The sequence below is a fragment of the Etheostoma spectabile genome, unplaced genomic scaffold (assembly GCF_008692095.1).
Source record: "Etheostoma spectabile isolate EspeVRDwgs_2016 unplaced genomic scaffold, UIUC_Espe_1.0 scaffold00004905, whole genome shotgun sequence".
Taxonomy (NCBI): domain Eukaryota; kingdom Metazoa; phylum Chordata; class Actinopteri; order Perciformes; family Percidae; genus Etheostoma; species Etheostoma spectabile.
In genome coordinates, this window is record NW_022603208.1 from 63,275 (window position 1) to 75,184 (window position 11,910).

At 37.8% G+C, this 11,910-nt stretch overlaps 2 protein-coding genes across 3 annotated transcripts; both read right to left on the reverse strand.

Annotated features, from left to right (window-relative positions):
• Positions 1-488: 488 nt before the first annotated feature.
• On the reverse strand, positions 489-4,582 carry LOC116677347 (uncharacterized). Its single transcript, XM_032507904.1, has 4 exons — positions 4,328-4,582; positions 3,463-3,765; positions 3,097-3,378; positions 489-1,060 (listed from the first exon to the last, which is right to left on the reverse strand). The coding sequence occupies exons 1-4, from the start codon at positions 4,374-4,376 to the stop codon at positions 966-968; spliced, it is 729 nt and encodes a 242-aa protein (XP_032363795.1). The 5' UTR covers positions 4,377-4,582; the 3' UTR covers positions 489-965.
• Positions 4,583-5,680: 1,098 nt separating this feature from the next.
• On the reverse strand, positions 5,681-11,850 carry LOC116677346 (uncharacterized). Of its 2 annotated transcripts, none has more exons than XM_032507902.1 (4): positions 11,763-11,850; positions 8,163-8,465; positions 7,797-8,078; positions 5,681-5,779 (listed from the first exon to the last, which is right to left on the reverse strand). In XM_032507902.1, exons 1-4 carry the CDS (start codon positions 11,833-11,835, stop codon positions 5,685-5,687), a joined length of 753 nt encoding a protein of 250 aa, XP_032363793.1. In that variant the 5' UTR covers positions 11,836-11,850; the 3' UTR covers positions 5,681-5,684. The 2 variants fall into 2 exon arrangements, with proteins under 2 accessions (XP_032363793.1, XP_032363794.1); XM_032507903.1 differs by lacking the exon at positions 11,763-11,850 and adding an exon at positions 9,031-9,133.
• Positions 11,851-11,910: the final 60 nt, after the last annotated feature.

Here is an 11,910-nt window from a genome sequence, read left to right on the forward strand (position 1 = left end):
TGCAAGTTTCCCCCGAAAGTTAGCTTCAGGATAATTTTCTCCATGTCATTTGAAAGGACAATAAGATGAGGAACAAAAGAATTAAATAACTTCAAAATTTAGTCCACTGCATAAAAACTACTAAATACTGTAGTTTATACTGTGTGTCTCACTGCACTGCAACAATAACCACTTCCTTTCTCATAGCTCTGTGTTAACTTTCTCAGATGACTGGAGTGGAAAACTAAACAGACCTATGGTAAAGTAAGAAAGGAAGCCTTTAAAGCACCTTAATGCTCAAAAGATGGATTCCTTCAAGTTCAGTTCATAAATATTTTATTTTTCATTGTGTCAGTAACTATTCACAATATGTTTTACAATCAGTGTGTTTCCTATAACAATACAGTAGAACTGATGGATTCCTTGCTGAAAACTCACAATCTACCCCTAGTTTGGGTTGAGTCAACAGCCGGGATCTTTCCGTGATTTCACAAAATCACCACAAAATATAATATGAGTATAGCTTTAATGATTCTCAGATAATGGTGCATGTAGCAGAAACTGCAGTCACCCAAAGGTGAACAAATATAATAACATACTAATAACACAAACACATACAGTACATATTGTTAGAACATTGTTATAACATGCAGGGTTACATGAAGGCTATTTCTTGTATCTTTGTTCTAAATGATGAGAATTAAATGTTGTTTTTGTTAAGAAGATAACATGCTCCTGAAGGATTTTGGAACATCTCTGGACAATCATTTTATTTACACAGTGAGCACAGTTATTATTAGGTATAATCAATAGATAATTAAGAATCATTGTATTTGCGTAAAAAGGTGCCCTGTGGAGTCTTCTTGGAAAGAAATAATATTTACATGAAGTTACACTTGTAAAATTGCATTAAAAGATTCATGTAAGCTTTACAAATGAGTTGAAATGCATTTTTTCCCAGATCTTTTACAATTATTTTTTAAATCTTACAATGTTTGCACCCACGTGATGATCAGACTGATGGACACCACGGCTGTCTTCAGCAGGCACACAGAGATACCAGCAGAGTCACTATCTGGACCTGGAACACAACATTACAATACTCAGATCCACTCTGGGACTCTGCAGGGCAACAGGACCAGACTAAACACATCAGGTAAGATATCTTGTGTACTTTGTATTTTAACTCCTACAATTCAGAATGCATGCACAGTAAAGTGCAGTTGAGTTCTACAGACTGTTAAACAGCATGATAATAATGCATTATTTAGTTGTTCTTCAGTTTAACAGGTATATATAGTTGTGCTATTTCAAACACTCACAATCAAGGGCTGTCCCACGTGTTCTCTGTTTAATAATACACTTAAAGAGGCAGATGGCCCATTCTATGCCACACACAGTCACACAGATTATTTTATTTCAAATTGTTGTCATTTAATGTTCCTTCAACCCTTGTGTTGTCTTCTTGTCAACCATGAACCTGTTATTGTTCTGGGTCAAATTGAAAATTACTTTTTTTTGTCGCTTGTCCCTTTTGTCTATCCTTTTGTCACTTCAAAAAAATTAAGAAATTATGATTCCTTTAGACTAATAGTTCTCAGAGGAAGTTGAGTAAATCACAGTCTGGCTTATGTCAAAGTTTAGTTAGGATATTGTTTTGAAACCATTTAAAAAAAATGCTATGAATAAAATAAAACACCCAATTTTCCACGAAAGTAATCATTAATTTTAGTCGCAAAGAACTATGGGTTCCATACAACATACACCCTACATCCATGTTATTTTCGGACATTGTGGTTCAGAGAAACCCATATTCCTCATACAACAAACTTTGAAAACGGGTCATAATTGCCCCGAGGACAACACAAGGGTTATGTAACATTTATGTATGTTGGTTGTGTTTGTGTTTCACCCTGCGAAGTGGTTTAGTCAAGTTCAGAACTTATACATACATTTTTGTTAAATTTCAAAGTGTTCATTAGGCTATCATCAGCTGTTTGTCGTTTAGTCTTACAGCAGGGTTCAATCTTTTACTCTTTCCTGTCAAAACCACACTTTGTCTATCTTCTACATCTACACTGTCAGGATGTTACCATGTTCATCAACGTCCTCCCTAAGCTCTGCTATAAGGCTCGAGATCTGTCAAGAAACTACCACAATATTTCTGTTATTTTTTAATGAACTTAACTAGTTTTGCAAGTTAGCTTCAGGATCATTTTCACTGTCATGTCAAGACAAGAAGATGAGGAACGAACCATGAGAAAACTGATCAGTACTATGTATTTACTGCAAGAGTAACCCCTTCCTTTATCATAGCTATTCAGCACCTCTTGCATTCTCAGATGACTAAGTGTACAAAACAGAAGAGACCTATGGTAAACTGGTAAACTGTACTTCTATGTTCCACTGATTATATTCATTGTTTGCTGAAAAAAGGGGAACCTGCACAGGCCTCTTTATACAATAATCACTCTGTACTAGGAAACAGGAATACAATTAACAGAAAACCAACCAGAAGTATCAATAAAATAGGGCGTGAGTATTCTGTTTTTTACGCAGGCCACGCTTTTAATTTGACCTGAACTTCTGAGTACTTTACGTATATTGCACCAGTGATATATAACAACTAGACACACCTGAAACATTTGACACAGAGAAGTCTCAAGTCAGAGCTCTGTACCTATCCCTGTGCAGCATGTGGCTATAAGCGTGTGAGCAGGGTGATGAAAGAGTATGCATGCTTAGCAGTTTCTAGATTTTGTAAAGAGTGTGCTTGTTTTAGTTCCTGTAGCATACAACCCAATGACAGTTTAGTGACATCTTCACACATCATTTGAGTGAAACATATCCAAGGTTTTCTGAGTTAGGTTTAGGTTTTGACTCACAGTTTTGTTTTTATTACAATTTATTTCTATTAGTTACATTGGTTACGTCTGATACTACCTGATACAGGTAGTTAAAACCTTTATTAGACTGAGGTAGTGTTTGTATTTCACCCTGCAAGGTGGTTTAGTCATGTTCAGATGAAAATAATGTGTTTGTGTGTTTGTATGCTCTAAGTCTAAAACTGTTCATTAGGCTATGATCTGCTGTTTGTGGTTTGTCTTTCAGTCTTACCTGCATGTTGGCAGACAGTTTTAATTGTTTTCATGTCCTTTGTCCAGCTGACCTGGTTGCTATGGTTACAGATGATGGAGCCATTGGACAGGTAGACATGGAGAGCAGAAGCAGAGGGTGTGACCTGTGGTCTCTCTCCTCCCTCCTGACTGCAGGTGTGGGTGTCACATCTAAAGGTGCTGTTAATGTGAGAGTCCTGTGCTCTGCAGCTCACTGTCAGGTTACACCAGACTGAGCTGCTGGACACAGAGTCCACTGACAGAATAACTGGAGACACTGGATCTGAGGGGGGAGAGGCAGGTGGAGAGGTTTTAGAAACATGGCAGCAGAAACTCTCCATCAGTGTCTGATTGTTAATAAACTCACCTTGGACTGTGATCTTGTATTCAGTTATTTGTTTGTCTGTAATCCCAGACAGTACTGCAGTATAAACTCCACTGTCTGCCTCTTGTAGATTCTTCAGTTTCACAGAGTATTTCTCAAGCACCTCAATCCTTCCAGAGTAATCACTAAAGATTGTTGGTTTTGCAGCAGCATCAAATCGTACTAAATTAACACTTTTATTGAATCTCCAGAAAATTAAATCTTCATCAGTAACATCTGCTATTGTGACATTCAGAAACACGTCCTCTCCCTTCTTCACAAACACAGGAGTCTCAGCTCTGGGCTCTGGAAAACAGTAGACACAGCATATGATCAAAACACCACATATTATTAATTAATTCAGTCAATACTCCATTTATGTACCTCATGTATGACATACTGCAGCGGATCGTCATTATCTTTAAAAATACATTTTGATAAAATAAATAAAATGCTCCACCATTCTATTCCAAATGACTACGACCACTAATAATATTAACTTTAGACACAGCTGGCCCAGGATAGAGGGGAAACTACAGCCAATCCCTAACCTTTAAATCTTTTAAGTCTTAACTGGTAACTGATTTTTCTTTACATACAGAAAGAATCAGAAAACGTTTCTTAGAATTACATTATTTTACTCACTTTACATATATTCTTAGAAATCAGTCCCTCTACTTAGATATGTGACCATTTAGTTCATTTCATCACAAAGAAAAGCCAATTCAATTCACTCCTGACGTGTGTATCAGTAATCATAAGAAGAAATCTGAAGCGACCCTGTGGTGCTCAGTTCATAAAGAAGCCTGTCGTATCATGGCTGTATCTGTTGATCAGACGTTATCAGACTTCAGAGTTCTGATCCTACCTTGTGCCTCTATGCAGACCAGCAGTCCCAGTATCACAAAGATAGACATGTCAGAGTCTCCGTCCAGTTATCCTGCCTGACTGCACGATGCAACGGTGTGGGTGTTGGGTTCTGTACTAACAGACACACAAGGGGGTTGTCAGTCTTCCTGTCAAAACCACACTATCAGAACATTACCATGTTCATGAACTTCTCTATTGGACGTTCCTCTCTAAGCTCCGCTACAAGGCTCCAGATCTGTTGAGAAAGACTGACGGGATTAAATTCAATCCATCATCAAGGAAGCATGAAATATGCTAAACAAGAGTAATGCAGTCTCCTTTGGGTAATTTAAATAAATAGTAGCACTCTATTTATGTCTTTGTTTTTATCCACTTAGGAAGAACTAATTTTGCAAGTTTCCCCCGAAAGTTAGCTTCAGGATAATTTTCTCCATGTCATTTGAAAGGACAATAAGATGAGGAACAAAAGAATTAAATAACTTCAAAATTGAGTCCACTGCATAAAAACTACTAAATGCTGTAGTTTATACTGTGTGTCTCACTGCACTGCAACAATAACCACTTCCTTTCTCATAGCTCTGTGTTAACTTTCTCAGATGACTGGAGTGGAAAACTAAACAGACCTATGGTAAAGTAAGAAAGGAAGCCTTTAAAGCACCTTAATGCTCAAAAGATGGATTCCTTCAAGTTCAGTTCATAAATATTTTATTTTTCATTGTGTCAGTAAATATTCACAATATGTTTTACAATCAGTGTGTTTCCTGTAACAATACAGTAGAACTGATGGATTCCTTGCTGAAAACTCACAATCTACCCCGGGTTTGGGTTGAGTCAGCAGCCGGGATCTTTCCATGAATTCACAAAATCACCACAAAATATAATATGAGTATAGCTTTAATGATTCTCAGATAATGGTGCATGTAGCAGAAACTGCAGTCACCCAAAGGTGAACAAATATAATAACATACTAATAACACAAACACATACAGTACATATTGTTAGAACATTGTTATAACATGCAGGGTTACATGAAGGCTATTTCTTGTATCTTTGTTCTAAATGATGAGAATATAAATGTTGTTTTTGTTAAGAAGATAACATGCTCCTGAAGGATTTTGGAACATCTCTGGACAATCATTTTATTTACACAGTGAGCACAGTTATTATTAGGTATAATCAATAGATAATTAAGAATCATTGTATTTGCGTAAAAAGGTGCCCTGTGGAGTCTTCTTGGAAAGAAATAATATTTACATGAAGTTACACTTGTAAAATTGCATTAAAGATTCATGTAAGCTTTACAAATGAGTTGAAATGCATTTTTTCCCAGATCTTTTACAATTATTTTTTAAATCTTACAATGTTTGCACCCACGTGATGATCAGACTGATGGACACCACGGCTGTCTTCAGCAGGCACACAGAGATACCAGCAGAGCCACTATCTGGACCTGGAACACAACATTACAATACTCACAACAGATCCTATCTGGGACTCTGCAGGGCACCAGGACCAGACTAAACACATCAGGTAAGATATCTTGTGTACTTTGTATTTTAACTCCTACAATTCAGAATGCATGCACAGTAAAGTGCAGTTGAGTTCTACAGACTGTTAAACAGCATGATAATGATGCATTATTTATTTGTTCTTCAGTTTAACAGGTATATATAGTTGTGCTATTTCAAACACTCACAATCAAGGGCTGTCCCACGTGTTCTCTGTTTAATAATACACTTAAAGAGGCAGATGGCCCATTCTATGCACCACACAGTTACACATATTATTTTATTTCAAATTGTTGTCATTTAATGTTCCTTCAACCCTTGTGTTGTCTTCTTGTCAACCATGAACCTGTTATTGTTCTGGGTCAAATTGAAAATTACTTTTTTTTGTCGCTTGTCCCTTTTGTCTATCCTTTTGTCACTTCAAAAAAATTAAGAAATTATGATTCCTTTAGACTAATAGTTCTCAGAGGAGGTTGAGTGGATCACAGTCTGGCTTATGTCAAAGTTTAGTTAGGATATTGTTTTGAAACCATTTAAAAAAAATGCTATGAATAAAATAAAACACCCAATTTTCCACGAAAGTAATCATTAATTTTAGTCGCAAAGAACTATGGGTTCCATACAACATACACCCTACATCCATGTTATTTTCGGACATTGTGGTTCAGAGAAACCCATATTCCTCATACAACAAACTTTGAAAACGGGTCATAATTGCCCCGAGGACAACACAAGGGTTATGTAACATTTATACCCTGCGAAGTGGTTTAGTCAAGTTCAGAACTTATACATACATTTTTGTTAAATTTCAAAGTGTTCATTAGGCTATCATCAGCTGTTTGTCGTTTAGTCTTACAGCAGGGTTCAATCTTTTACTCTTTCCTGTCAAAACCACACTTTGTCTATCTTCTACATCTACACTGTCAGGATGTTACCATGTTCATCAACGTCCTCCCTAAGCTCTGCTATAAGGCTCGAGATCTGTCAAGAAACTACCAAAATATTTCTGTTATTTTTTAATGAACTTAACTAGTTTTGCAAGTTAGCTTCAGGATCATTTTCACTGTCATGTCAAGACAAGAAGATGAGGAACGAACCATGAGAAAACTGCTCAGTACTGTGTATTTACTGCAAGAGTAACCCCTTCCTTTATCATAGCTATTCAGCACCTCTTGCATTCTCAGATGACTAAGTGTACAAAACAGAAGAGACCTATGGTAAACTGGTAAACTGTACTTCTATGTTCCACTGATTATATTCATTGTTTGCTGAAAAAAGGGGAACCCGCACAGGCCTCTTTACACAATAATCACTCTGTACTAGGAAACAGGAATACAATTAACAGAAAACCAACCAGAAGTATCACAAAAATAGGGCGTGAGTATTCTGTTTTTTATGCAGGCCACGCTTTTAATTTGAACTGAACTTCTGAGTACTTTACGTATATTGCACCAGTGATATATAACAACTAGACACACCTGAAACATTTGATACAGAGAAGTCTCAAGTCAGAGCTCTGTACCTATCCCTGTGCAGCATGTGGCTATAAGCGTGTGAGCAGGGTGATGAAAGAGTATGCATGCTTAGCAGTTTCTAGATGTTGTAAAGAGTGTGCTTGTTTTAGTTCCTGTAGCATACAACGCAATGACAGTTTAGTGACATCTTCACACATCATTTGAGTGAAACATATCCAAGGTTTTCTGAGTTAGGTTTAGGTTTTGACTCACAGTTTTGTTTTTATTACAATTTATTTCTATTAGTTACATTGGTTACGTCTGATACTACCTGATACAGGTAGTTAAAACCTTTATTAGACTGAGGTAGTGTTTGTATTTCACCCTGCAAGGTGGTTTAGTCATGTTCAGATGAAAACAATGTGTTTGTGTGTTTGTATGCTCTAAGTCTAAAACTGTTCATTAGGCTATGATCTGCTGTTTGTGGTTTGTCTTTCAGTCTTACCTGCATGTTGGCAGACAGTTTTAATTGTTTTCATGTCCTTTGTCCAGCTGACCTGGTTGCTATGGTTACAGATGATGGAGCCATTGGACAGGTAGACATGGAGAGCAGAAGCAGAGGGTGTGACCTGTGGTCTCTCTCCTCCCTCCTGACTGCAGGTGTGGGTGTCACATCTAAAGGTGCTGTTAATGTGAGAGTCCTGTGCTCTGCAGCTCACTGTCAGGTTACACCAGACTGAGCTGCTGGACACAGAGTCCACTGACAGAATAACTGGAGACACTGGATCTGAGGGGGGAGAGGCAGGTGGAGAGGTTTTAGAAACATGGCAGCAGAAACTCTCCATCAGTGTCTGATTGTTAATAAACTCACCTTGGACTGTGATCTTGTATCCAGTTATTTGTTTGTCTTCACTCCCAGACAGTACTGCAGTATAAACTCCACTGTCTGCCTCTTGTAGATTCTTCAGTTTCACAGAGTATTTCTCAAGCACCTCAATCCTTCCAGAGTAATCACTAAAGATTATTGGTTTTGCAGCAGCATCAAATCGTACTAAATTAACGGTTTTATTGAATCTCCAGAAAACAAAATCTTCATTAGTAACATCTGCTATTGTGACATTCAGAAACACGTCCTCTCCCTTCTTCACAAACACAGGAGTCTCAGCTCTGGGCTCTGGAAAACAGTAGACACAGCATATGATCAAAACACCACATATTATTAAGTAATTCAGTCAATACTCCATTTATGTACCTCATGTATGACATACTGCAGCGGATCGTCATTATCTTTAAAAATACATTTTAATAAAATAAAAACAAAAAATGCTTCACCATTCTATTCCAAATGACTACGACCACTAATAATATTAACTTTAGACACAGCTGGCCCAGGATAGAGGGGAAACTACAGCCAATCCCTAACCTTTAAATCTTTTAAGTCTTAACTGGTAACAATTTTTTTTATCTACAGAAAGAATCAGGAAATATTTATTGAAATTAAATTACTTTACTCACTTTACATGTATTCTTAGAAATCAGTCCCTCTACTTAGATATGTGACCATTTAGTTCATTTCATCACAAAGAAAAGCTAATTCAATTCACTCCTGACGTGTGTATCAGTAATCATAAGAAGAAATCTGAAGCGACCCTGTGGTGCTCAGTTTCATAAAGAAGCCTTTCGTATCATGGCTGTATCTGTTGATCAGACGTTACCAGACTTCAGAGTTCTGATCCTACCTTGTGCCTCTGTGCAGACCAGCAGTCCCAGTATCACAAAGATAGACATGTCAGAGTCTCCGTCCAGTTATCCTGCCTGACTGCACGATGTTCTGTTCTAATAGACACACCATGGGGTTAAACCGTTGTCACAATCTTCCTGTCAAAACCACACTATCAGAATATTACCATGTTCATGAACTTCTCTATTGGACGTTCCTCTCTAAGCTCTGCTATAAGGCTCCAGATCTGTTGAGAAAGACTGACGGGATTAAATTCAATCCATCATCAAGGAAGCAGATTTGAACATTGAAGTCAGTGAAAACATGCTAAACAAGAGTAATGCAGTCTCCTTTGGGTAATTTAAACAAATAGTAGCACTATATTTATGTTTTTGTTTTTATCAACTTAGGAGGAACTAATTTTGCAAGTTTCTCCCGAATAATCAATCTGTACTAGGAAACAGGAATACAATTAACAGAAAACCAACCAAAAGTATTACACATAAAGGAAGTGAATCTTCTGTTTTTTATGCACTACTTTAATTTTGAGTATTTTTGAGTACTTTACATTGCACCAGTGATGTATAACAACAAGACACACCTGAAACACTTGACACAGAGAAGTCTCAAGTCAGAGCTCTGTACCTATCCCTGTGCAGCATGTGGCTATAAGCATGTGAAGCAGGCTGATTAAAGAGTATGCATGCTTAGCAACACCCACTCAGAGATAAACAACAAGTTGCCAAAGCTCGACACAACAGTTTCTAGATGTTGTAAAGAGTGTGCTTGTTTTAGTTCCTGCAGCATACATCCCAGCGGCAATTCAATGACATCATCACACATCATTAGACTGAAACATATCCAAGGTTTTTTGAGTTAGGTTTAGGTTTTGACTTACAGTTTTTTCACTATAATTTATTTGTACTAGTTACATTGGTTGCGTCTGATACTACCTGATACAGGTAGTTCAAACCTCTATAAGACTGAGGTAGTGGTTCTGTCACGACTCTAGACCAAACAATTTTCAGTCAGAAAACTCACATTTGAAATGCTTATTTATTTATGTTCATCATAACAGCAGAACATTGCAACTCCGACCTCATCACTCCCCACAGTTTGGGTTAACATGGGATATTGGGAAGTGATGATAAAGTAGCTTTGACCTGCATCCACCAGGTGGGGCTAGAAGCCGGGCAGCGATCCAGGTGCAGGGCAGCAGCAGCACTGGCAAAGCCGAGGTGGGTAAATTGTGCAGCTTAAATAGACTGCCAAATTTAGGGGGTGTGTTTGGTAAATGATACGGGCAGTGAGGCATGTCGTGTGTGTACAGAAGTGCAGCTCAAGTTGACTTCCTATTCTAGCTCGCAGGCGTCTTCCCAGATACTGTAGTAAATAATTCAGGTGGTGATATGCTGTTTAAGTTGTTGTTTTTCTAAACCCAATTTATGCACAGTCTTTCAGTTAAATTCACATCATATTGCCTGGTTGATTCCTCTGAAAGGCCTGACATTCTGGTGTCATTTTCAATTGTTGCATTGTATGTTAGTCACATTTTTTGTCACTGTTCTGGTAATAATAATGGCAAGGTGTTAGTTTCTTGTGAAACTTACACCTTGTGAAAAACAGTAAAGAGGTTTTCTTCAGAGAATCTCAACACAAATCTTTTGATTCTGACATACAGTAAGAAGCGAGTGAGAGGAAGCCAAATCTGTCAAACAAACAATGAGAGATTTGGCTTTGATGGCTCATCTGCATGCAATTTACTCATAATCTTTCCCAATCCACAAAGCCCTGAATCTCAAACCCATGGAGCTGATAAATAATTCTTTCATTGCTTCACTCCAGGTAGGGATGCCAGCATGATTTCTTCCAACAGAATGAATGTTTGCATGTATCTTTCTGCTGTTTAAATTTAAGGAAGTGCTTTGAAGGCTCAAACGCTGCCTGCATATTTTGCAGGTCTAGTGTTTGAGGCTGGACTTCAGCCCTGCCAAACCTTGTACTTAAACCAGAGCAGTTCACAGACCCGCTGGTTGGTTGATTGCCTCATCACTTTAATCTCTGCATCTATAAACTCTCTGTGAAAGAAGATGCTTTAGAGGCATTAACACTAAGCAGGAACAATCTGCCACCAGTGTTCACTCATCAGCTAGGGATTTTTACACCATGACTTGAAATAATCCATTTTAAATAGTGAGAGAATGCAACATTCTGAATACATATGCATTGTAAACTGCTGATAAGATGTGAACGTCAATGTTCACAAGAGAAAGGTCTCTATATAGCCAGGAATCCTCATTGTCATCCCCTTAAATTATTCACATCTACTACTGTGCAGTAGATTTGCATAATATTTACAGAGTTTGATATTTTATTTCAGCATGCAAAGCTTTCCCTCATTTGAGGTGTCCAGCAATTCCAAACTGCATATGCTATGATGTGTATTCATCAATCTATCTCTAAACTAGAGGACAATGTTAGGATTGATCACTTATCAAAATCAGACGTTTGATGAGGTTCCTATTTGGACCATGAGGGGCCGGTCAGTAGGATTTATGAGGCTACTGGATTCATGTAGAAAGGATCGGTGTTAATTGACTTATGTAGGTCAATATTCCTCCTCACAGTGTCATTTGAGAGAGGTACTGCTTTCAGTTTATTAGCTACTTCTGTCCCAAGGATAACTTTACACATTTCCACCGTGTGTGTGTGTGTGTGTGTGTGTGTGTGTGTGTGTGTGTGGCTTCTTACTTCTAGGAATCCGTGGCACCACCAAATAGCAAGCCTTCTGTGCTTTCTCAGAAGTGTTGGTCAGGGTCACCATCTATCTTTTCTGACGTGTGTATTCCTTCTTCTTCTCATTTCTTCCTTCTCATTTTGGTTTCCCGTTGCTGTTCTT

Bases quoted from the DNA above. Each gene is read 5' to 3' on its own strand.
- LOC116677347 (XM_032507904.1), bottom strand. From the start codon at position 4,376: ATGTCTATCTTTGTGATACTGGGACTGCTGGTCTGCATAGAGGCACAA. The intron at 3,766-4,327 runs GTAGGATCAGAA...ACTGTTTTCCAG, and splicing joins GGTCTGCATAGAGGCACAAG to AGCCCAGAGCTGAGACTCCT. The intron at 3,379-3,462 runs GTGAGTTTATTA...CTCCCCCCTCAG, and splicing joins ATACAAGATCACAGTCCAAG to ATCCAGTGTCTCCAGTTATT.
- LOC116677346 (XM_032507902.1), bottom strand. From the start codon at position 11,835: ATGGTGACCCTGACCAACACTTCTGAGAAAGCACAGAAGGCTTGCTAT. The intron at 8,466-11,762 runs GTAAGAAGCCAC...ACTGTTTTCCAG, and splicing joins GGTGCCACGGATTCCTAGAA to AGCCCAGAGCTGAGACTCCT. The intron at 5,780-7,796 runs GTAAGACTGAAA...GTTGTGTTCCAG, and splicing joins AACTGTCTGCCAACATGCAG to GTCCAGATAGTGGCTCTGCT.